Source organism: Phycodurus eques, chromosome 16 (genome assembly GCF_024500275.1).
Source record: "Phycodurus eques isolate BA_2022a chromosome 16, UOR_Pequ_1.1, whole genome shotgun sequence".
Taxonomy (NCBI): domain Eukaryota; kingdom Metazoa; phylum Chordata; class Actinopteri; order Syngnathiformes; family Syngnathidae; genus Phycodurus; species Phycodurus eques.
The window spans coordinates 10,432,314-10,457,630 of NC_084540.1; the positions used below are offsets into that span (position 1 = coordinate 10,432,314).

Consider the following 25,317-nt stretch of genomic DNA (forward strand, 5'->3'; position numbering starts at 1 on the left):
GTGCAGTGTCGTGAGGAATGTAGTGACCTCTACATTGGAAAGACTTAGCCCTAGCACATCTGCCTCACAGCTCTGAAGGCATGCATGTTCGGTCAGTTGAAGAGTAAATTGTTGATAGCTGTGATTGTGAGTGTGAATGGTTGTTTGTCTATATAGGTATGTGCCCTACAATTGGCTAGCAGCCAGTCCCAGGTGGAGATAACAGAATGGATTACAGCAATTCTATGCCTTTCGACACAACACAATTTCATTAAATTTACCTTGTACTGTATAAAACCACCACTAAAGATTTGCAGTTAATGAATAATCATTTCTAAATGGTCAATTTTGACTCACTTGTTTTTTCCACCCATCTAAAATAAATTATATTGACGTTGTAATGTAGCAGTACCTTTGAAATATGAGACCTATAACATGAGGAGAGATGCTGTTACAAATTAAAATTGGATTTATGTTGGACCTGGAGTGGTCTGACAGTCCCCCATGGCTTCCATTACATTCATAGTACATGACAACGTAATTAAACATGCCTGCAGACTACTACAGCTTTGTGCAGTGGCTGATGGGTTCCATTGAAGTGATTTGTGCTTCTGTAATTGTATTTTACGCCTCTTACAATAATACAAATATAAATTTAATTTAAAGAATTCCAGAGAATGACAATACAAGTACAAGTACACTCTTAATTTCACTTTGAGGACACTCCGCATTCTAATTAACCAAAACATGAAGAAAAAAATGATCAGAAGTGAAAAAAAAAGAAAATTAAAACAATCAGATGCTATTATAGAAGTTGTGGAATGTAGTCCGGTTGCCCTGGGCTGGAATAAACGCTCACTGAAACTGCAGAGACTTCTACAGAATTGTCCTTTTACTTTGCTTTCTCTAAAGAAATAACAAATTCTTCATGTTTGTATGGAAACAAAACAAAATATATTCTCCTGAACAAAACTGTGTGAGGTCCATGAGACAGAACATGACATACTACAATGCCTTGGTATCACAAATGTAAGACTATCATAGTATTGATTGATTGACAGTGTCATTTGCAGTGTTGATGTGATAGCTACTTTGTCTGTTTATCAACTTTTCTTTAGCAGTGTCCGAATGCTGCTTTTTAGTTAACAAATGCACATAGTAAATTCAAGTTTTGTGTAAACACTGTAGGACCATGTGGGTTGAGAACTGAACAGACAAAGTAGACCACAATAGAAAAATCATGATGGCCAAATGCTTTCTAAATGTACATGACAGTCTTCTAGAGCACTTTCACTGTTCACTGTGAAGTCAGACAGACAGATGGACACACTCCCAACACGCCTGGAAAAAAAAAAGGTAAGGAACAATAAAGTGGTAACGTACTGCTGCGTGGCTTTGAGAGATCAGAGCTTACTTTGAAGTCTGTAATGTAAAAAGACACACATTTATGGAAAAAGCTCCATCTTCTGAAAATTTCTATTGAGGAAGGTCTTGAATCAAACGTTGTTGCTTTCTGCAAACATACTGGACTGATTTATATGTTTTCCTTCTGGTCTCTGTCTGATAAAGAAACAGTGATAATCAACCAAAAAGATTGAGTGAGTCTGTAAGTACAATATTGACTGTGACTGAAATTAATGTGTGTATTTCACACAGTCTCAAAGAGCTTCAGATTGAAAACTACATCCGTAACAGTTAGTGAATTTCCAGACAAAATCACTGAGGGTGGACTGCTGCTTTCCGAAGTATATTATGGGTGTGTGCAGCAACACAATTCAGACCCTTACTGAGATATGTTGTAGTTTTTGCTGAATGTGACCTGTAGTTCGTTCATGTATTTACCTTGTGTCTCTGTGTGTGCATGAGTTTTGCTTAGCTTTAAATTAGGTAATAGTGAGTTTCATTTGAAGTTTGGGATACAAGATGTTGCAGGGCAAATTGGGCTTCTCAGAAGGCGGTAGTGGGCCCATGGATTCCATCACACTCCTCACTCTCTGCTGGTTTTCCTCTGTGGGTGGAGGCTGAAGGACACCGCTCTGGATCTGAATAAAAGAATGATGGGTATTTTAGGCATTTTATTGAAAGTCAAAGAAAAAGATAAGAGCTCATAGAGAACAATTATAAAAAGACATGAAATCATAGCAAGGAATAGAGCGGAGCTGGGTGTAAAACCATTATGACCAGCATGACAAAAATCGTGTAAAAGATTAGAGAAGCTAATTGCATCTTTAAATTGGAAAAAAGTGAATTGAAAAGGACTGGAGCAGTGGCTCTTGAGGCACATGTGACTCACCGGCTGACTTGATGAGCTTCACTCATATGGCAGTCAGCCAATTTTCAAAAGTGTGTTCAGAGGTTTTCCACGCATGTTTTACACACACACACACACACACACGCACACACACGGCACAATCCAATGGAAGCACTGCGCTCTCATAAGGAGGAGGCAGCAGATGGCAGTAAAGATAGACTAATGTGGGTTAATTATAATCACAACATGCAGGAGTGTCCCTCCTGCCAACATGGCTGTCTTGGTTGCAACATATTATTAATATTATATATAACATTAAACACAAAAACTAATGCCTTGAGTCTGACGCCTATGCTCTAGTCTAGAGATTACAATATACTTTTGTATTTAACAATGCTGCCCTACAGTTGCCACTGTATTTTTGAATCAAAAATTAGTTTTGTCATTTTGAGTGACTCATTATACAACTGGCAGTAATGTGAGCTAGAGGTTAGCATGTCTGCCTCACAGTTCTGAGGTTCTGGGTTTGAATCACTGTGTGGAGTTTGCATTTTCTCCATGTGCTTGTGTGCGTTTTCTCTGGGTACTCTGATTTCCTCCCACAAAAATATGCATGCTGGGTTAATTGAAGCATTTACATTGTCCATCGGTATGAATGTCAGCATTACTGGCAGTGGTTCTTTTCTCTGTATATGGCCAGGGCAAAAAGCGAACCCTGCCTCTTGTCCGAAATCAGCTGGGACAGGCTCCAGCTCAATGCCTGTCTCATCAGCCTGAATGATGAGCGCCAGGGGCAACTCTAGGTTGAGTACTTGGGATGAGCCCATGACCTAATTTTGGAAAGTACCCTTCTGAAATTTGATCGAACATTTTAGACGTAGAAAAAGACCATTTGGTGGACGACCCAAAATAGGGCGAGCCTCGGCACTAATAGATAATAATAATATCTAATAATAATTATTATTATCGATTTATTCAATACATGGCAGCACGGTGAACGACTGGTTAGCACATCTGCCTCACAGTTCTGGGGACCGGGGTTCAAATCCCGGCCCCGCCTGTGTGGCGTTTGCATGTTCTCCCCGTGTCTGCGTGGGTTTTCTCCGGGTACTCCGGTTTCCTCCCATATCCCAAAAACATGCATGGTAGGTTAATTGAAGACTCTAAATTGTCTGTAGGTGTGAATGTGAGTGCGAATGGTTGTTTGTTTCTTTGTGCCCTGCGATTGGCTGGCGACCAGTTCAGGGTGTACCCCGCCTCTCGCCCGAAGATAGCTGGGTTAGGCTCCAGCACAGTCGGGGACCTGGCAGTCATAGTAACAGGGGGGGAGGTGGGTTCTCAGTTAGTTGCATGGCGGTGCTCCTGAGGCTGGGTCCCCCTGGGCTGGATGACTGCTTGACATTGGGGCTCCCCTCTCATGGCCCACAGCTGCTCCCTGGGTTCCCCCCCGCTTATCATTCCCTTGTCGGGTGCCCCTATCCGGCCTCCTTTCCAACAAACAAGGGACACTCTCCCGCTCTCAGGCTGAGCGGGGACTGGCTGCATCACAGGCCCTGTGGGTTGAGGGCGTCTGGCTCTCCTGGTGGAGGAGGGGGGTAGGTAGTAGGGGTGGGGGTGTTGCCTGGGGGGGTGGCATTGGGTCCTTGCGGCCCCCACAGGGTGGCCAGTTGTCGGGGCGCCTCGATGGGGCCGGCGGGCCCCATCGAGGGGTCCCTCGGTGTGGGACGTGTCCCGTCCACGAGGCTGCTCTCGGGTGGACCCCTGGGCCCGATTCCGCCACTCGATTGATTGGGTGGGGTCCCCAGCCTCTGTGGTGCGGGCACAGCAATTACAGGACACTTCTGTCAGTCTTTGCCAGGTTCACGACCCTTGTCCTGCATGCTTCTTCTCCTGTCCTGGTCCTGTTCTATCTTGTCCTGTCCTTCCCTCACAGGGTGTAGCACTTCAGCCCCATACAACACTAAACTCATATTTAATGTTTCATTGTTGAAGATAATGTAATGATTTACTTCTCTCATCCTGTTTACAATTAGTACTTTGTTTTTTGTCTTTGTTTCTCTCTCCCCTTGACAAACCTTGTTCTGTTCGACTGATTGACTCTGATTCTCAATAAACTTCAATTATAATACTAAGAAACCACAGCGGAAGCTTAAAAACTCCACTGTGACACAGTAAAACTGTTTCAGCATTAAAAGGATACAGATCTTCCATTCTGCTTGACCTAACAGCCGAACAGGACACACACAAAAAAAGCGATAGGCTCCAGCACCCCCGCGACCCACGTGAGGTTAAGCGGTACAAGAAAATAGATGGATGGATATTGAATACATTCTAAAAGTCTGGTTTATTGTCAGAAAAGCCCAGACCTTTTGTGACAGTATGAATACAATGAGTATTTCATCTCAGAGTAAAGGAATATTTAAAAACATTCTGGCTAGTCTCTAGCTCTTTTAAAGAAGAAATAAGTTGTTATAAGGTCACCTTTTGATTTGAGTAATAGACAACACTGTTGAAAATGTAGTATATATGGTATAACAACTACACAAAAAAGAAACAACGACAAACTTATTGTCATGCAATAATGTATTTTTTTAGTCTCTCACCTGCAGCAAGCAGACTTAAAAAAAAAAAAAAAAAGCATGTCCATCTATTGAAAAGCAGACATTTCCAAACAGTGTTTCATAAGGTGTCCTGTCGTAAACTAGCATTTAACTAGATTTAACACATGTAGTTATGGCAAAAAACATAAAAATAAAAAATAAAGAAATAAAATTAAAAAAGCGAACTGATACTGTCAGCGTCTTTTTTTTTTTATAACTGAAAATAAACACCCAAACTGCAAAAACTCAAAATCTTAAAAAAAAAAAAAAGCAATACTCATCACCTAGTTTTTAGACAATTTTCACTTGTTTCAAGCTAATTTTTACTTGAACTACACTAAGTACACAAAAAGCAAAACTTAAATCAAGTGTGTCACACTGAAGCCTGTCTCATTGCACAAACCAGTCCCATGCAAATAAGCCAGCAGGCGCTTGTGTTCATCTAGTTCATGATTTCCAGACACTTATTTTGTGCTACTCTCAGCATTCAAAAAACATTGCTACTCGTACATGCCCTGAATGTGACACTAAACACCTATAAAGCTGCTCACACTCTGTGTTTCATACTCAAAGATACGCACGCAGGCTACTACAGGGGCATACACCATTAACTAACTTGAGATCCATTTTTGACAGACAGAATACAAAGTTGAGACCGTAACAATAAAAGGTTTCCTCTGTAGATTCATCAATTATTTTGCAACAATTTAAAAACATCTCTGGTTGAACTTGTATACAGTTATGCTGGCACATGCAACATTTTAGCAGTCATGTGTCATGGGTGTGTGTTCTGGTTGTTGTCTTCCCCCTGTCTCGTACACACCTGCTCCTAAGAGCATCTTCCCCACCAGTGCCTCGTTTAGCATAATTACCCCATGCATTTAACCTCCTGTCTCATTCTTTCTGGTCACCAGTTCGTTGTACCTTGTTGTCATGTTCCAGCATTCCTTGTTTCCACGTCACCAACTCATAGTAAGACTAGACCCTGTTCTGATTTTTGACCTTGCCTCTTTGCCTCACGTTTTTTGGATACTGTTGCCTTTTCGGATTGCCTGCCTGTGTCCCGACCTCTGCTCGTATATTAAACCTCTTTTTTTAAACTGTCCATCTGTATTGGAGTCGTGCATTTTGGGTCCTGTCCTCTGTTCCGTTCATGACATCATGTTATGATCTGTTTTTTTGTGGTTTTGTTTCATGTTATGTCTTGTTTTCTTGTGACCCATGTTAAAGTCTTACTTGTTAGGTTTTCTTTTCCACCTGTTCTCGTCAGCCCTTTACCTTGTCAACCAATCAGCTCCCTCCAACCACTCGTCTGTCCAGGCGTTCCTCGTTGTCTCGTCAGTTTGCTTGTATTTAATTCCCTGGTTTCTTTCAGTCGTTGTTGATGCATTGTCGTATGTTGTCACGTCATGTCTCCTTATTCATGTTTTTGCAGTGGTTAGATTTTAGTTCCCTGGTGTTTCTTTATTACTTTGTAATTAGATTTTTAGCCTTTAACCTCCAAGATCCTTTTTTGCTTGTTAAATTAAAATTCCTTTGAGATTCTTTGCTTCCTTGCATTTGGTTCCTGCAACGCTTACCTCAAAAAACCTCAACTTGACAAATGTTCAATAATTCTGAACAATGATAAAAGATATGTGGGGATGTCGGTGTGGCTAGCAAATGATAATAATGGGGTCAGAAGAAAGGCAGGAGCTGGTAAAAAAAAATTCAAGGTCATTTTATTGAAACATTGCTGAGCTTAGTTTTTCAAGTGTAATAATTAGTATTTCATGCTGGTTTTCTCTACCAGTGCAGGCATTGCCAAGAAAAGAACCACTCTGCCAGTACAGTACAGGAATGAAAGTAAAATGGAAAAGTATGTTGTAGAATTGTTGAGGTTGAAAATAATTAGTTTTAGCAATACGAATAAACTTTAGTGTGTTAAGCTGTCTGTAACTGGTACAGAAGTCTCCATCCTGTATGAGGGTAAGGTTCTTTGCCGATCACTTATTAACAATGGCATACCAGTGTAAGGCAGTCAAAAGACAAAGCCACGCTAACTTTTGTAACCCCATGTATAAAAGGAGGCTGAACCAAATTTATCCACACTTGCATCAGTTTTTGACATTGAACTCGATATATATAAATTAGGGCCCTCAGTCCACCTTAAAGTTAAAAGTTATCTATCAAACAGCTGATGAGTTGCCCCCCCTCCCCTAATAAAGTACTATGACTGCATCAAACTTTGGGCTTCCCCTGACCATTATGCTGTCCTTGCTGTTTTTTACACCCAATAGGCACTTGGACAAAATTGTCAATACCTGTCCATCAAGAAAGAAAAACACAGAATGGTTACTGAAATAACTTAAAAGTGCAATAATTAGAACGTTTTTAAAAAATACAGAAAACTAAGTAATGAGAATCAAGCAACATAATTTTTCAAACTACAAAACAAAACTGGCCTCGACAGAAAGATGATACTCTTAACATAATATTTTGTTGCATAAGCTTTTGAGGCAGACACTGCAATCGAACAATTTCTTTCACTCTCAATGAGAGTCCTTGTAAGCAAACTACAACATCTGTCTCATGTTAGAAGGGTGCCTTCTCCAGACTGCATGTTTCAGCTCCTTCCACAGATGATCAATATGATTTAGATCAGGGCTCTTTAGAATAGTCCGACTCAGATGTTTTGTTTTTAGCTGTGTGTTTTGGGTTGATATTCTTTTGGAGGATCATGACCTGTGACTGACACCAAGCTTTCTGACACAGGGAAGCACATTTCACTCCAGAATGCCTACATTGTCTTGAGATTTTAATGTATGTACTCTGCACAGATTCAAGACACCCTCTGCCAGATGCAACAATGCAGCCACAGAACATAACGGCGCTTCCTTCATGTTTCCCAGTCAGTACAGTGTTCTTTTCGTTGCATGCTTCATTTTTGCATCGGTAATCATAGATTTAATGTGACTTGCTAAAAAAATCTAAATTTTTTTCTCATCTGTCCAAAGGACATTCACCGAGCTTTACAGCTTGTCAATATGCATTAAAAAAATTCCAGTATAATCAGTTTTAAGTTATTTCAGTAACAATTGTGTGTTCTTCTTTCTTTGATGAAAAATTTCCTGCAGCGGGCCACGGAGCTCATTAATATATATCACCCCCAACGATCACTTGCATAGTTAATGTTCACCACATGGACACCAAAGGATACCTGTGTAAAAAGGAGCCTGAGGGCTTGTGATGCTTCCAGGCTGAGCTTCTTAACCCCTTTCTTCTCTACTGCATCTATCACCTGGAGCAGGTCAGGATCCCACAGCACCACCATATTGTCATGCCGCATGAGCTGCATAGGACACCGACAAACAGATAGACGTGGCCATACAAATTGATTTTTACCCACATATTTACTTTGTAATAGGCTTTACACGATCAGGATTTTGGGGGCCGATCACAGAGTTAAAAAAAAAAAACGATAACCGATCACCGATCCGATCACAAGATGGAGGAATGTGTCTATTTAAATGACCTGTTCATTTACTATGTATACTTGTGTACTTAATTGGTCCCAAAAATTATATTTACAATAAATAATGTATCTTTGTTCCTCTATTTATGCCAGTGAGGCATAGTGACAGACAGAAGAAATTAATGGTCTTCTATTAGATGGCAGGAAGTAAATACAGTAATTAATGTATCCATTCTTTGTGACATTTTTGTTTGTTGGTGTGCCGTGAGATTTTTTAATTGTGAAATATGTTCCTTGGCTCCATAAAGGTTGGAAATCACTGCTCAAGTCAGATCGTGTATTCTAATCAGTCAGGTCAAACCAACATTTCATGACAGAAATAATGGGTGCTAACTTACTGTAATTAAATTACTTGATTTTAAATTAAATTACTTCACCCACACCGAAACTTTAGAGCATGATTTGACAGAACGGCGGCATGTTTACGTACAACCTTTCGTGCTACCACTAGCTTGGTAGGCTACATAACGTTTCTGTTGCCTGCTTGCGAGCCGTATCATATTAATAGTACATGAACCTACCTGAAGCAAGCCTTAAACGAACGTCCTCTCCTGTCCTGACCACCAACACACATTGTCCCCCATTTTGTCCTCATAATACGGTCCACTCTTGTTGTCATTGCCACGGTAACGCGCATATCCGGTCGCATTTGAGTTGACAAGATAAAGCCCAATGATCGTAAAAAACGGGATGCGGTGGTATCGGAATACAAGATTTAATTGCAGTAGTCTGACAATCCAATCGTGAAAGAACAAATTTGTCTTGTAGTCTGATCCGGGCATTACATGTTGTCTGTCTCAGACGTGTTGTCTGTTCTACACTGCCGACATGTTTTTTTTTTTTTTAATAACTTTATTGGCCGTCAGATATTTCCAATACTATGTCAAAAGCATTTCATAATAAATTATAATAAACTAGCTTTTGGATTCAAATATACTGTGCACGATGGCGACGCGGACTAAATGTCTTTTGGAGAGCCACTGATCAGATCAGCGAATTATGACATTAAACCCGATCAGCATAAAATGCCAATTATCAGCCGATACCGATCAGCCCGATAAAATCGGTGTAAAGTCTACTTTGTACCACTTGTAATGTATTTTCTCATACACAGAAACTCATTGATAAATGACTGCTTAGACTAAACCTCCATAAATTAAACTTGATTTGAAGGTGTGCAGTGTGTTTAATGTCTCACAAGTGTGAGAACCCTGAGAATGGCTGGGTGCAGGAGGAAGCTCTCTCCTGAGCTATGCAGGCAGTAGATGAGGAATCGACTCCATGGCTGACGAACCACATGACTTGCTAAAAAACAACACACACATGCGCACACACACACACACGCACACACACACACACACACACACACAATCAATGCATTTACAGTCTCATAACCAATGCATGCTGCAGTGTTTAAAAAAACAAAACAATGACAGATGCACAGCATATTAAAAGTCTAACAGCTGACAGATGGTGGCATAGTTTGACTTGATAAAGTTAAGGAGGTTTTTTGGGGCGGATGTGGTGAAAAGGTAGCAAGCCCATGGGCAGGTAACAAAAGGGAAGTAGGTGAAGCGTGAGGAATGTCTGAATGACAGAGGCCCGCTTGAGAGAGACCTTCCCTGCGATGGAATGGCCTGGAGGGAGCAGCTTCAGACACAGAACCTTGACATGACCATCTGGAGCTATCATGTGTGATCAAAATCACTGACATCTTTTCTTCGAAAACTGACCTACATGTAGGGATCAGCTCGAAAGGTGAAAATACATTCTCTGGTGGTACTTGTTAGTTGATAGTGTCAGGCGCTGTGGCGTTCACAGGTTTCCGACGAATGTGCTTCAGAGGTTTTGTTAAATGTCACCTCAGATGGCAAGAATTGTAAGCAACACTGACATTTAGAGTTTGATGTGAATGTTACTGGCTGCACAGTATTATTATTATTATTATTATTATTATCAGCAAATCGCAAAAGGCAGGTATTATTTAAAATGGCTGTTTGTTAGCAGGATGAGGCCGAAAATAACATCGCCGATTTCAAGCATTGTGAAGGGGTGACAAACGCGTTTTCGTGAGAATCTGAATGAAGATGTAGTTAGTTACAGGAATGTATGCGATAGCATCTCAGCCTCATCCCAGTATTAAAATAATACAGTCCCATCTGGAACATACACTTTTTTTCAGTTCCCAACATACATTGAACTGACAAGTTTTGCACCAGCCTTATGACTCTATGAAACTTTGTGGAGCGGTGGTGCGTGGACAAAGGAAAAACCTGTTAAATATTGATGTTATGCAGCAAATGCCTTCAATATCCATGCCATTCTGAATAAAAAAGTCACTACCCGCCTGTTCATAACAAGACAACCAGGAAGTTCCCTGTTCACTGAGGAACTGATGGACAAACAAGGTGCTTCTTTTTGGTGATGTTTTGGTGCTTTACGCAGAGCCATTCTGCTGTAGTTTTGTCCCATTCTATTTAGTGACTACTATTGTGTGATAAGGTCTGCTGTGTTTTACATTAAAGTAAACCCCCCTCCATCGCAGGGGTTATGTTCCAGACTCCCCCTCCCCCCATGATAAGTGAAAACCCGTGATATAGAAAAAGGAATTTTTTTTAAAAAAAATTTTATTTTACTTGAAATTGTTTTGAGGTTTTCAAACAGACTTTTAAAACAATATAAACACATTTAAAAACAGAATATATTGAGAGAGAGAGAGAGCGAAAGAGAGAGAGAGCGCAAGAGCAATGGATGAAAAAAATGGCGTAATTATAAAAATTAATAACACATACAGTGCAAATAATAAGGTGTTTGCATCCTGGAGAGACTACCTATACTATCAATTGCGTTAACTGGTATTGCACAATAGTAAAAAAAAAAAAAAAAAAGGACCGTGAAGTGTGAACAGCGGGGCTTTACTGTATGTAGTTGCTTGCTTTCCTTTGGCATTTATCAGGGCCTCTTCTCAATCTACTGTTTTGATATTTTGTCTTGTCAATTTAGATGCCTGTGATTGTACTGTTTTTCTCAGTCCTTTGATATGTTTTTGTCAGCTTTGATTATAGAGCTTCAACAGGAAGAAGACTATGCACTGTATAATAACTCTGTGAGGGCAGCTTACATTAAGGCTGTCTTGTCTTTCCGAATGGCCTGAAAATGGCGGGATGAATGGCGGGATGAGTCGGCTCTGATTGTAAAAATGAAAACCAACTGTCTGGGGTTGATGAAGAAGGGGATAACAGTACAATATACTGAAAGGGCAAAGCTGACGTGAAATACATTTTTATGATTACAAATGTTACCTGTCTGTGGACTTTTCCTCTGAAGGAAGCCAAGCATGGAACTTAGGCAGTTGACTGAGGCCCTCAGCAGTAGCTCATTTTTCTAAAGAGGACAAGAAGGAACACTGTAAACCCAGATTGGTATTGAACTCAAAGAGATGAGTCTATATAATTTAAATGTATCTATTTTGTTTACATTACTTTTTGCGTGTGCTTTCTTGTTGGAATTGTGTTTTCAAATCCAATCAATAGTTTTTACTTAAACCAATTGATTTTGCTTGACTAATTTACCAATATTACTTTTTAAAACAAGTAAAGTGTACTTTTGCATTGTTTATCTTATTGTAATTATGTTTTTGAGCTCAAACAATTCAGGTACATTGGCCTTGCCCCGTACATACACTGGTCTGCCAAGAATCTAGTTTAAGCCAGTTTGGACAGTGGCATCAATCAATGAGATCTGATTTTGAACTTTTGAGACAAAGCACACCGTTAGACATTCCTGTAAATTCTACAGTTATTTACCACATGAAATACTTGAAAGTGATTATACAGTAACTACAGTTTCCACTGCATCATGGGATTTTGGTTGACGTCACACAGAGAGTTACTGTATTGTGCATGCAGCAGAATTGTGAATCCGTGTGGCTCCCAGCATGCATTGCGCCATGAAATGCTGACCTGTTGCCGTAATAAAGACGGTAATCCTTAATGTTCATGATTAACGTAACATTGATCATGTGTTTATGTCACCCATAGTTTGTTGAATGTGTGTCTTATTTAACTCTAGCTATACATTTATGTTGCACTTTTTTCATGAAATGCAGTTACTTTAATTCAAGTTCAAAGTAACTTACTGGCAAAAACAAAACTATGAAATGTCTAACACTCTACGACTGGTTAGAGCATCAGCCTCACAGTTCTGAAGACCCGGGTTCAATCCCCGGCCCCGCCTGTGTGGAGTTTGCATGTTCTCCCCGTGCCTGCGTGGGTTTTCTCCGGGCAGTCTGCTTTCCTACTACATCCCAAAAACATCCATTAATTGAGGACTCTAAATTGCCTGTAGGTGTGACTGTGAGTGCAAATAGTTGTTTGTTTGTGTGTTTGTATGTGCCCTGCGATTGGCTGGCAACTGGTTCAGGGTGTACCCCGCCTCCTGCCCGATGATGGCTGGGATAGGCTCCAGCACGCCCGCGACCGTAGTGAGGAGAAGTGGCTCGGAAAAAAGGATAGATGGATAATAAACACATCTTTCCTGATGTGGTGGTTCTCTACCAAAATACTCAAGCGGGCCAGGCGGATATATCAAAGACAGTCCATTTCTCCACTAATCTTCAAGTGGAGAGGGCAAGAAATTACTCGGGAGCAAGAGAAGGGGGAATGAGAATGTAAGAGGGTAGAGGGAAATACAGGACAAATGAAGCAGGAGAAGGAGTAGTGCTCTGATTTTTTCTTCTACCGAGTTAGGGCACCAAGAAAAAAATGACAGAATTGCAAGATTGAATATTTTTATACGACGACCCGCTGGTGTAGCATAATGGTCTGCAATTGATTGCAAGATAGTTTGTATGTTGTATATCTCGCGGTATTGTATATAGTTTAGTTTACGATAAAACATCTAGCTCCAAAATATACTTTTACTTCTCAAATGTATGCGTTATTCTTTTTCATGATTACATATATTTTTTTATCATAAATGGTTGGCGTAATGTGATCAATATTCTGAAAAAAAAAGCATCCCTACTCAGGGTCCTGGTTCAATTCATTAAAGACAAAAATGAACAGTACAAAAGGTTTGATCACATTCTATCTTATGCCGCATTAGGTTTTAATTTTTTTATTTTTTTTTGGTAATCAAGAAATGTGTGAAATTTGGGGTTATTGTGTGATTCACCAGAACACCAACTGCGCATTCACAATTTCATAAGAAATGAGCCTAATGGTTCAACAAATCTAGAGGTGTCTCCACCGTCTCCCGCAAGTTACTTTTCCTTCACAACTGGCTTTTTACTACTGCTGTAACAAGGCCATAATATTCACTAATTTCAGGTAATAAATAACAAAATAGCATCCATCCATCCATTTTCCATTCCACTTATCCTCATCAGGGTCGCGGGCGTGCTGGAGCCTACGCCAGCTGACTCTGGGTAAGAGGCAGGGTACACCCTGAACTGGTCGCCAGCCAATCGCAGGGCACATATAAACAAAACAAAAACATTCGTACTCACGTAGGGACAAATTAGTCTTCAATTAACCTACTATGCATTTTTGGGGGGATGTGGGAGGAAATTGGAGTACCTGGAGAAAACCAATGCAGGGAGAACATGCAAACTCCATACAGGGAAGGCTGGATTTGAACCCAGGTCCTCAGAACTGTGAGCCAGATGTGCTAATCAGTCGTTCCACCCAAAATAGTGTTACAGACTTAAAACATTTAAAGCTACGTTAGCCCACTTTTTATCTGCCGGTAACTACAGCCTCAATAAAGCAGAGAGACAGCAAGCAAAATAATTTATGAGCTATGATGCACTTCAAATATTAATAGTAAAGTATACAGACAATATACAAATTATACTGAATACCCAATCTCCCACCAAGGTCATACAACCTGCAAAATAAGTCCACTGAGAGCAATTAAGAGGCACTGAGCCCCCCTTAAGCCAAGTGGGAATAATGCACCATCTTCAGGTTCCAGGGGTGTTTGGCCAACCAAGCCAGGCCCAGTGGTCACACACACCAATGCAGAGGTCAGGTCAACATTGAGTAAGGCCTGCAGCAACCTCAAATAGCTGACTGGAAAGAGAAACATAGAAAAAGGCAAAAATGTAAATGGCTGGGAGAAAAAAAAGAGATGAAATTTCAAAATGTTACAACTTGTTATGCTTGAGTCTGTATTCATCCATTTTTTTTCCAGAGACAACCAATGTTTGTATTTAAACGGCTAAAAGTCCATATATCCATCTATCCGTCCATCTATCCACCCATCCATCCTCCCATCCATCCATTTTCTATACCACTCCTCAACATTAGCGTCTTGAGATGGAGGTTATCACAGCTGAGTGCAAATAGGAGTCTTCCATTAATGTAACATGCACATGTTTTTGGTATGTGGGAGGAAGCTGGACAACCAGGAGAAAACCCCCCAAAAGCACGGGGAGAACACGCAAACTCAACACAGGAGGGCCTCATTTAACATATGAAAGCAGGACCTCCACACTGGCAGACTTTCTTATGACTCCTGCACGGTGCTTTCCGACCGCTACAAATGCAATATTAAATTCAAATATCACAGCAGTGGGAGTGCAAAATAATACGCCGAAGACGATGAGAGAAGACAAACAATACAAAAATAGTGCATTTTAGTACAAAACAACATGATCGAGTGCTTACTGAGGTTTTCCATAACTTTACACCTTTCAGCACAATACTAATTTCTAATTTACTAATTTAATTTACTAATTTCTAATTTAAAAATGTTTTCAAGCACTTTTATATACAGTGCCACTTTTATAGTGATCACTCTACTCTGGGTGACTAAATCTCACTTGTACTTAAACGTTCCGTCTGTATTGAAGATAACAGTGGAATGGTACTAACTTAATGTTTAGTACCAAGGTGAAATTACACACAGACACACATACTTACAGTGCATCAAAATGTATTAAGCATTCGAATTGCTGCAACAAAAACCAAAGAGGCAAAGATGGCACATTAACAATTAGAATTTGGGCCATGATTGCAAGCAGTCTTTAAAAGTGGCACATTTGGTCTCATACAAACAATGTCTTTTGATGAATGATAATGTTGAGTTTGTTACCCAGCAAGAGAGTGTCAGTATTCCTTTTCTGAATGAGTATTCGCTGCACAGCTGTCTCCAGGCTCCAAGTGAGGCTTTTGTGAACCTTAAATAAATGGAGAGAGACGGAGGAAAGGAAACAGCAGGAAGTGGGGTAAATCAGGAGTAACTAGCTTTGGACAAAATGCTTGCAAGTACAGTATAAGACTGTTTTATCCCCGTCTCAGAGGTGAGATGAAAATATGTTCTTAAACAGAGCACCCTTGCAGGTTTGTCATTAAAATGTAAGCTCTTTTGTCTCATGTGTATAATTTATGTGTCTTGCCATGAGTATGTGAATTTGAAGCCTGACATTGTGATCAGTGCAGAGAGTAACTACAACATATACCTGCATGGAGTGCTCATGCTGCAAAGTGATGAGGGAGGACAGGAGTAGATGACTGCAGCACAGCAGGGCTGAGGAAGGACCAGCTGAAGAGAAGATGAATGGCGCAGAAGAGGACGAGGAGGAGCAGCAGCAGGAGGAGGAGGAGGAAAGGATTGTCTGAAGATGCTCCAACAGTCCACAGTTGGAGAGTAGCATGGAGACAGCTGGGGAAGAGAAGGTGCCACATTGTGTGTCAGCGTGTGTGTGTGTTCGCACCATTGCACGTCAAATGCAACCCTGTCACTTTGTAACTCAATTTCCCCCCGAAACACACTCACATAGGCCCACACGGAGGTGGGAAAACCAATACACAATAATCCACCTGCCTCCAGTGTCCAACAACTTGTGACCAACATACATTTTGATTTGAATAAAACAAATCTGTAGTTATCCTATTATCTAAATTGTGCTCTTTGCATGTACATTGTCTGCTTAGTGTTAATTTATAAAAAGGTCTGTGAGATTGGCCAAGATGGATTTCTAACAGCATAACATGTTAACATTAATACAATGACTACGAAATTCTCATAGCCACGTCAATTCTCATAGCCACTTCTGTCAAAATAACACAGACTGCAGCTACAGGTTGATTGTGGAAAACACACACATAAATTGGAGGAAGAGACTGAGTCAAACCTCTGTCAGTGCAGTGCGCTGGTGAGAGACTCAGGCAGCAGTACAGGTAGCTTAGGGCAGGTAGCAGACTCTCTGTATTGGACTGATTCAGCCTACCTGTAATATGACTCACTTACACACACATTGAGTACATGCTAAATCAGGTCTGCTGGATCTGCTCTCTACTTGCAGTGCTCACATACATTAGTTTAAAGACGTCAACAGGAGAGTATGATATGATGATGATGTAGAACTGTGGATGGTTAATTTCAGAATGACAAGATGGAAAATGTAACAGAATAAGGCTCCATTAATGTATGCATGGTCTAAAGCCAAGTACAGTACCATTATAATTAGTCACAGAGGGATGATGGGATTTGAACATCAAGGTGCATTTATCTAAAGGTTTAGTAAGTTTCATCATTGGCAGTGAGAACCTTAATGTTCGTGATCTTGAAGATTAGTGAGGATTCCACTCATGAGGGAATACAGTTAAATGCAGGGTGAGGTTACATCAGTCAGTAGCACAGCATGCAGATGAATTAGAAATGTCCCGAGGTAAATCTGTCATGATTACAAAATGGATAATGAATTGGATCTGCAAAATCCATCCATGCATTTTCTGAGCCGCTTATCCTCACAAGGGTCACGGGAGTGCTGGAGCCTATCCCAGCTATCATCGGGCAGGATCATTTTAAAAAAATGTCACTCAAAATCCCGTGTTAATTGCTTCCAAATGGTTTGGGAGAAAAGGTCCAATACCGACCCAGTTGGTCAGTAAAGCACACGTGTATTTGTGTTGGACACATGCTGATTGCAGTGTAGTGAATGTAGGTGTTGACTACTTACTAGAAGCTTTGATTGTTTTCTCCGGGCACTCCGGTTTCCTCCCACATCCCAAAAACATGCATGGTAGGTTAATTGACGACTCTAAATTGCCCGTAGGTGTGAATGTGAGTGTGAATGGTTGTTTGTTTATATGTGCCCTGCGATTGGCTGGCAACCAGTTCAGGGTATACCACTGCCTCCTGCCCGATGATAGCTGGGATAGGCTCCAGCACGCCCGCGACCCTAGTGAGGAGAAGCGGCTCAGAAAATGGATGGATGGATATTATGCAAAGTGATGATGTCTGTGGGGAGGAGTGTGACCTGCCAGCAGAGCTGTTTTGAACTCACCATGGTAGAGCAGTTTGAAGTGCACTTCGTCCATCTTGCTGCAGAGAGGGGAAGGAGGGTTGCTGGCATGTGTTACACAAAGCAGCCTGAGCACCAGAGGGAGCGAGTTAACTGCAAGAGCAACAGCCAAAGAAAGTACACTTTTCATGCTGATTTCAAAGAAATGATAATATTTAATCACTGTATGAAAATAAAACATTGCAATGTTTCTATTTACCAATGTTATCATTGCCAGTCATAATCATTTAAAATATTGATGTTTTTAAATTATTTTATCTTAAAATATAAAATTTGCAGGCACTATTATAAAAGTGTTTAATAAAATCGGGCTGATCTGCTTAAATACATCTGATTTACTAAAGATATAGAGTAATGCAGTAACTGGAGAAAAAGAAACATACGGTGCTATCCCCCTTGCAGCTCTGGGCTCCTCTGATTACTGCTTAATTCACTTAATACCAACATACAGAAACAAACTTAAATGTGCAAAGCCTATGGGGAAAACAGTGAAGTGGACCAATGAAGGAAAGATAGAACTTCAAGGCTGTTTAGACTGCACAGACTGGAGTTCAATTGTTATCCTTGATGAATATACGGACAGTGTCACATCCTTCAGTTTCTATGTAGATGTGTGTGTACCAACAAAGACATTTTCAATAACAACACTGCCAAACTTAAGCAACTTCGTCAGGCTAAAGAGGACGCCTATTGAAGTGAGGACAGAGCCCTGTTCAATCGTGCTAGAAATCAGCTGACAAAAGACATTAACATCGCAAAGAGGAATTATGCAGAAAAGATGGAAAAACAGTTTTCTGCCAACGACCCTAGGTCAGTCTGGCAAAGATTAAAATCGCTAACTAACTCCAAGTGACCATCCCCCCAAACGCAGAACAAAAGAGGACTAGCTGATGACTTGAACACCTTCTACTGCAGATTTAAAAAGGACATTTGCACACCCTACACACACCCGGCCATACCACCGACCACCATCGCACCGCTGACTTCTGCGTTGATCATTCATGAGCAGGATGTGAGACACATTTTCAAACTACAAAAAATCAACAAAGCGGCAGGCTCAGACCTTGTCTCCCCATCCTGCCTCAATGTCTGCGTGGAGTAGCTCGATCCAGTCTTCACACAGATCTTCAATAGATCTCTGGAACTGTGAGAAGTACTATCCTGTTTCAAATGCTCCAACATCATGCCAATCCCCAAGAAACCTGCAATCTAGGGTCTGAATGATTACAGGCCTGTCGCGCTGACATCTGTGGTCATGAAATACTTTGAACGCATCGTGTTGGACCACCTCAAGAGTGTCACAGGACCCCTGATGGACCGCCTGGAGTTTGCCTACCGAGCAAACAGGTCTGTGGAGGACGCAGTCAACATGGGACTGCACTTCATCCTCAAACACCTCGACGGTGTGGGGACCTACGCGAGGATCCTGCTTGTGGACTTCAGCTCTGCGTTCAACACTATGATCCTATTATCAAACTCCTCTCCTCCAAGCTTCTCCAGCTCAGCGTCTCGTCTGCCATATACCAATGCATTTACAGCTTCCTGACGGGCAGGGCACAGCAGGTGAGGCTGGGGGACACCACCTCATCCACAGGCACCATCAGCGCCCCAAGGATGTGTCCTCACTCTCTACTCTCTCTACACGACCTACTGCACCTCAACACAACCGGCTGTCAAACACCTTAAGTTTGTAGACGACACCACAGTCATCGGCCTCATCAAAGACGGTGACGAGTCTGCACATTGACAGGAAGTGGAGCGGCTGGAGATTTGGTGTAGTCGACACAACCTGGAGCTAAACACGCTCAAGACTGTAGAGATGAGCGTGGACTTCAGGAAGCATTCCTTGCCACAGCTGCCCCTCACACTGTCCAACTTCCCTTTGTCAATCGTCGAGACCTTCAAGTTCCTGAGAAATACAGTCTCTCAGATCCTGAACAACATCAATTCCATCCTCAAAAAGGCCCAGCAGAGGACGTACTTCCTGCGGCTTCTGAGGAAGCACAGAAGCTGTTGAGTCAGTTCTACACAGCAGTCATCGAATCATTCCTGTTAATCCATCACAATGTGGTTTGGTGTTGCCAAAATAAAGGACAAACGCCGACTGCAACGGACAGTCAGGACTGCCAGAAAAATCATCGGTACCCCGTACCCACCCTTGAGGACTTGCACGCAACCAGAACTAAGACGAGCATGCAAAATCTGCTTGGACCCTCCACATACTGGTCACCACCTCTTCCAGCTCCTTCCCTCAGGTAGGCGCTATCGATCAATGCAAACTAAAACCTGCAGACATTCCAACAGCTTTTTCACTCTTGCCATTAAATTGCTAGAGGCAAAGTGACTCTCTGTAGTGTGTTTTTATGTTTTAACTCTCAAAAGTATTTATTGTCAAAATGACTCTCCAACTGCCGGAGACGAATTTCTGGTGTGCTTTTGACATATTTGTCAAATAAAGAGGATTCTGATTCTGAAATGTTTTATTTATTATGAAAGCATAGCATAATTTTAAGTCACAAAAATGCTTTTGTTCATTATCCACCAATGTGATAAAACATTTTTATTTGAGCACACAATTTAATGCAATTTAATACATTTATGAAGAATATGACATGTACCAGGCGGCACGGTGGACGACTGGTTAGAGCATCAGCCTCACAGTTCTGAGGACCCGGGTTCAATACCCGGCCCCGCCTGTGTGGAGTTTGCATGTTCTCCCCATGCCTGCGTGGGTTTTCTCTGGGCACTCCGGTTTCCTTCCACATCCCAAAAACATGCATTAATTGGAGACTCTAAATTGCCCGTAGGTGTGCATGTGAGTGCGACTGGTTGTTTGTTTGTATGTGCCCTGCGATTGGCTGGAAACCAGTTCAGGGTGTACCCCAGCTCCTGCCCGATGACAGCTGGGATAGGCTCCAGCACGCCCGCGACCCTAGTGAGGAGAAGCGGCTCAGAAAATGGATGCATGGATGACATGTACCAGTACTTAAAGTACATCGCGTGGAATTTGATTTCTGTGTAAAAACGGTTGTACAGTAGGCCAAGTCAGCAACCAGCCAGAGCAGACATTAACTGGAGCCTAAATGGATTAATACAGAAATAGAAAAAAAGAGTGCAAGGCAATGTTTGGTGTGTGACTATTTCAAACTCTTTCTACCTTAACGTTACAAGCTGCAGGACTGTCACTATGCTGCAATAACATATTACCTTTGAGCATGTTCATGTTTCGCAACATGAATCAGTAGGCTGCTGTTTGTTGAATATGTTACAGTTGGCTTGTGCATTTGAATGTGCAAAGGTTTAGATTGTTAAAAAAAAGTTTTTTTTAAGTGTTTCAACAACACAGGTAATGATTAATTGGTAAGATGATAGTGCAACAATATTTTCATCTTTGTTATGTGTTTATTCACAATTCAGCTAAAAAAACTCACAATGTTGCATTGAGAGTCTGAAAACATTATTGCACCACCACCAAGAGGTGACGCCTGTCGCCTACCTTCTTCAACAGGTTTCTGTTCATGTACATGGCCAATACTCTCGAAACTGAGTCTCTGCAATGCCTGGAGTAGGGCAGGTTTCAGACTCGTACACAAGTCTGCCTCAAAGTTACTTTGACCATCCAAGAGAACCATCAGAACTGACAGTGCTAGCTCTGCAAGTGAGGCCTCTCTGGTGCAAACTATGTCCTATATGGTAAGACAGTCAGAAAGAAAACACAATTTAAATTAAAGGATTGAACTTCATCTTTCCTTGGCCTTGCTAATTCAAACCCGTTGCTACATGTTAAAATTGAGCTTAACACAAGTGTTTTATGACCTTGACCAGAGAGATCTAATGACTGAATCGCAGCTCAACTGTCTTTAGACACACAGGTGGTTTTTAGCGTACAATGGCATGATTGTTGGGTGTACTGTTACAAAATGACACTCCACAGCAACACCAATGTTTGCTAAGACACGAAATAAACTATGTTCTGCTTTATAAAAACATCACCAATCCCATTTCTTTATGCTGCTAATTTAACAATATTTTTGTCCACGTGTATATTTATCTCACCAGGAGGATCAGGATGACAGACTGGTGTTTCTTTAATACAGACAGAAGCTCCACAATTTCTGTGGCAGGTTCTTGTTCTTGCGCCTCCCCAGAACATCTCATCTCCTTGACAAAAAACCAAAACAAAACAAAAACAACAATAAAAACAAAATGTTAAATCAAAAGTAAAACAATTTTGAGATGGAATAAACCAATTGTTTCCCACCATGGTCAGCTCTGTATCTGTGGACTGTGCTTGTTTGGTCAACCAAAGTTCCAAGACGAGAGCCCCAAATCTTTCTTTAAGCAGTGGATGGCCACAAATGAAGTGGAGGATGGCAGGATGGTGAATGTAGAGTGATGAGAAACTTTGACAAGAGGAGAGTGCCTTGTTGATGCAGTCCAAAGGAGCCTTGAATAGGTTAGCAAGAAAAGGGCAGAAGTGCTGGGGTTTGTGCTGCCACACCAAAAAAGGGCAAACTGCTTTGTAGAAAAATAAAACTGACTTTTGTAAAAAAGAAAAAAAAATATATATATATATATAGAAATTAACCATTAACAAATAGAATAGATAACCAGAAAATAAACAAAATGTATATTTTTTTAAATGTGGAGTACCAAGTTTTCAACTTCCCTGGTGATTTACTGGCAACTAATATGTGATCTATGTGACTATAATGTGGTTGGGTGTGTTACGTAAACTAAATTACCCCATCAAGTGTGGTGCTCTTATCCTGTGTCACCGCTAGAAGGTAAAGGGAAGCCCGCAGGACCAAGGTAGGAAGGGTGCAGCTGCCTTCCTCCTGTACTGACCGCAAGAGCCACATTACACTGGAAAACACAGTCTGGTCTGGAAGTAGCCTGGTTCATTCATACAACACAAACATAAGAGACAAGTACTGTAATTATAGATACACACAGAACACCTGCATCTAAATGACAAACATACAGATACATTTAGTGTGAATGTACTAAATGGAACAAACACACTAATACAGAATTCATATTCCTATTCCTGACTTAAACATTAAACACCTTATTCTTCCTTACTTTTCCCGGGACACCATAAATGGCCTTAGCTCCAGAAGTCATAAACATTTCCAAATAAATCAATATAACTGTTCATATAAAAGTTTATAATAAGTGTAACTGCATTTTTACGGAACACGGAAAGAGTCAGACAGCATTATAAACCGTTTCTACAGCTTTCTACAAAGATGCACTTGATGGGGGGCCGAAATGCATAAAAGAAGTACTGTAGTTCAAGAACAGAACTTAAATAGGAAAAGATAACAAAGAAAACAAATAACTAAAGTAAGTGGAGGCAAAAGGCACAGGAGAAAACACATGCATTAACTTAGAAGAAATCATTATTTGTAATGCAACACCAACACTTGACACAGTTTATAAAAGCAACATTACAGATGATAAAAAAATATATAATATAAAACCAATATTTATCAACAGACCGATGTGATAGTTTGGGGGGAAAAACAGATGGACAAGGGGGTTTACACTAGTTAACATTTCATGGACAGTTTATGCCAGCCTGCAAGTGAGAAGGCTTGTTTGTCATGATTGTCATAGACATAAAAGCAAGATGTAGCCATCCTCACCACCAGACTGATTCTCTATTTTTGGCAAAGAATCTCATTAGACAATGCCTGGGGTTGTTTGGAGCCAAGTGTGAATCATCCAGCATAAAAGGAAGCACCTCCAAGTCAGAAGCAATGGTTTTCCAATAAGAAAGTTAAGGATCTATCCCCCTGATTTGGAAGTGAGTGGCTGTCCAAAAAAGGCTTCAAATATCTTTTGCACAAGTTAAAAAACTAAAAATAAAATTGCAAATACAACCAAATTGATAGATTGGTGCAAGGAGATTTCACATAGAGTGAGTGTATGTTGCTATGGGTGATAAGTCATCTAAAGATAAACCCATGATCATCGTAAAAATAATTTTGTAGGGACAAACATTAGAATCTCTACTGGAAAAATGTTGCTCCACAATGCTTAAATATGTATTGATTAATTAAATTAATACTAAATACAAGATGTTTTATTCACTGTTAGTTTACACGTACAGTATGTTACTTAAGCCTAGCTAAGGGAATTGAGGTTCACTCGAAAAATTATTGCTTATAGGAGAGGTTAGTCCTCCTGCATTGCACCTGCTGTCAATGTCAATCAGTAGGATTTATAGGCAAAACAGACGCAAAAGGGAAATGTCGGACATTTGATTTGCTAATCTCCATCCTCGTATTGTATTTTCGCTGTATCCTATTTGTAGTTTCTTCGTATCCTCCAATTGTGCTTGCATTTATGCTCGTCTTCTGTCTACTCTACTAAGTACTACTGCAGTTTCTGTTTAGTAGTGTTTTGTTGTTGTTCTAATTTGTTAAATTATATTCTCTTCATGCTAACCTCCTGTAATAATTTTTCATTTCAATATTTATGTTTTTCACATTGCATGTGGACCCTTGGTTTATTAAATTCTGTTTTATTGCTTATTCGTTGTCTGGTCTGCTTTGGGGTCTAAGGTTTGGTGATTCCGCCCTCCCTCGGGTTGTAAAATCATACTCTGAAAAAATATTTTTTTAATTAAAAATCAGAATATCATAGTATACTTCTGAATTAGCTTACAATAATATCAAGAGTATGTTTTCCTTAAGACATTTTTTCATGTATCAACATCACAATGTCACTCTGTGTGAATGCATAAACTGAGCTGTTACACAACCACACCATGCCTGGTCATTGTTTTACAAGTTTGTGTACCTGTCTCCTTGCTGCAGGGCGAGGTGTAGAATTATCAGCAGACAGTATTGAGTGGCTCTTGGGCCTTTGTAATCACACAGCTGGAGCCCTGGGGATTCGCACAGCAGAGTGGGCCAGTCTGAGAGTCGACAGCACAGAGAGGAAAGATTGTGCAGCAAAAGAGTTTCTATTTCCTCAGCATCTGGGGGTGGAAATTAAGGCAACAAGCATTATTAAACAACAATGTGATCTTCATAAAATTATTATTTACTTATCTGAAGATTTAATACAGCCAATAAAAACGTATAATGTAAAGCTGTATGTTCAGAAATGTTTATGGAACTTGATGTTGCCTCCATCATTGCCTTGTGGGTACTGCACATATGATGCAGCTCTTAAAATCAAGAGAACATGTTTTTGACAGAAGAGGTGACATAAAAGTGGACCACTGAAATATGGCACCCAAAAGAGTATAACAGATGCTGTAATCAAGGCAAGAAGTTTGAGTGAGATTTTTATTTTTTTTAAGTTACACAGTATTTAATGTATAAAGGAAATGCAGACAATGATAAGGGACATTTATAAATGAATAAAAAGTGTATTCAATTTCTAAAATGACAGATAATATGTCAAGCTGGGAAAAAATACTGAAAGAGAAATGGCAGCTGTTTATAGCTGCTGCAGCTGCTTACAGAGTAATAAATATTGAATATTGTGCCAGCTATACATTAGCTTTTAGGACATTGCATTGAAAATGCAGTCGTTAACATGGTGTTGTTCAACAGCAACAGCTTCTGCTCTTCGAGAATACCTTTAACATCATTTTACAGAAAGATTGGTGCAATTTTAGTTCCTTTCTCAAAAGAAACAG

The 25,317-nt window shown here is 40.5% G+C and overlaps 1 protein-coding gene across 1 annotated transcript in view; it reads right to left on the reverse strand.

Moving 5' to 3' along the window:
• Positions 1 to 705: 705 nt before the first annotated feature.
• The window catches only part of LOC133415102 (meiosis inhibitor protein 1), a 60,249-nt gene continuing 35,637 nt past the window's right edge, over positions 706 to 25,317 (reverse strand). The window contains exons 18-32 of the mRNA XM_061700929.1: positions 24,468 to 24,648; positions 22,403 to 22,553; positions 21,919 to 22,104; positions 21,714 to 21,815; positions 21,154 to 21,343; positions 17,640 to 17,750; positions 16,485 to 16,595; positions 15,810 to 16,012; positions 15,443 to 15,527; positions 14,234 to 14,418; positions 11,647 to 11,728; positions 9,543 to 9,649; positions 8,030 to 8,161; positions 1,900 to 2,021; positions 706 to 1,320 (exon numbers count right to left, since the gene is read on the reverse strand). Of these exons, the coding sequence (XP_061556913.1) occupies positions 1,218 to 1,320; positions 1,900 to 2,021; positions 8,030 to 8,161; positions 9,543 to 9,649; positions 11,647 to 11,728; positions 14,234 to 14,418; positions 15,443 to 15,527; positions 15,810 to 16,012; positions 16,485 to 16,595; positions 17,640 to 17,750; positions 21,154 to 21,343; positions 21,714 to 21,815; positions 21,919 to 22,104; positions 22,403 to 22,553; positions 24,468 to 24,648 (2,051 nt within the window). The 3' untranslated portion in view covers positions 706 to 1,217. The remainder of the gene's footprint in view (positions 1,321 to 1,899; positions 2,022 to 8,029; positions 8,162 to 9,542; positions 9,650 to 11,646; positions 11,729 to 14,233; positions 14,419 to 15,442; positions 15,528 to 15,809; positions 16,013 to 16,484; positions 16,596 to 17,639; positions 17,751 to 21,153; positions 21,344 to 21,713; positions 21,816 to 21,918; positions 22,105 to 22,402; positions 22,554 to 24,467; positions 24,649 to 25,317) is intronic.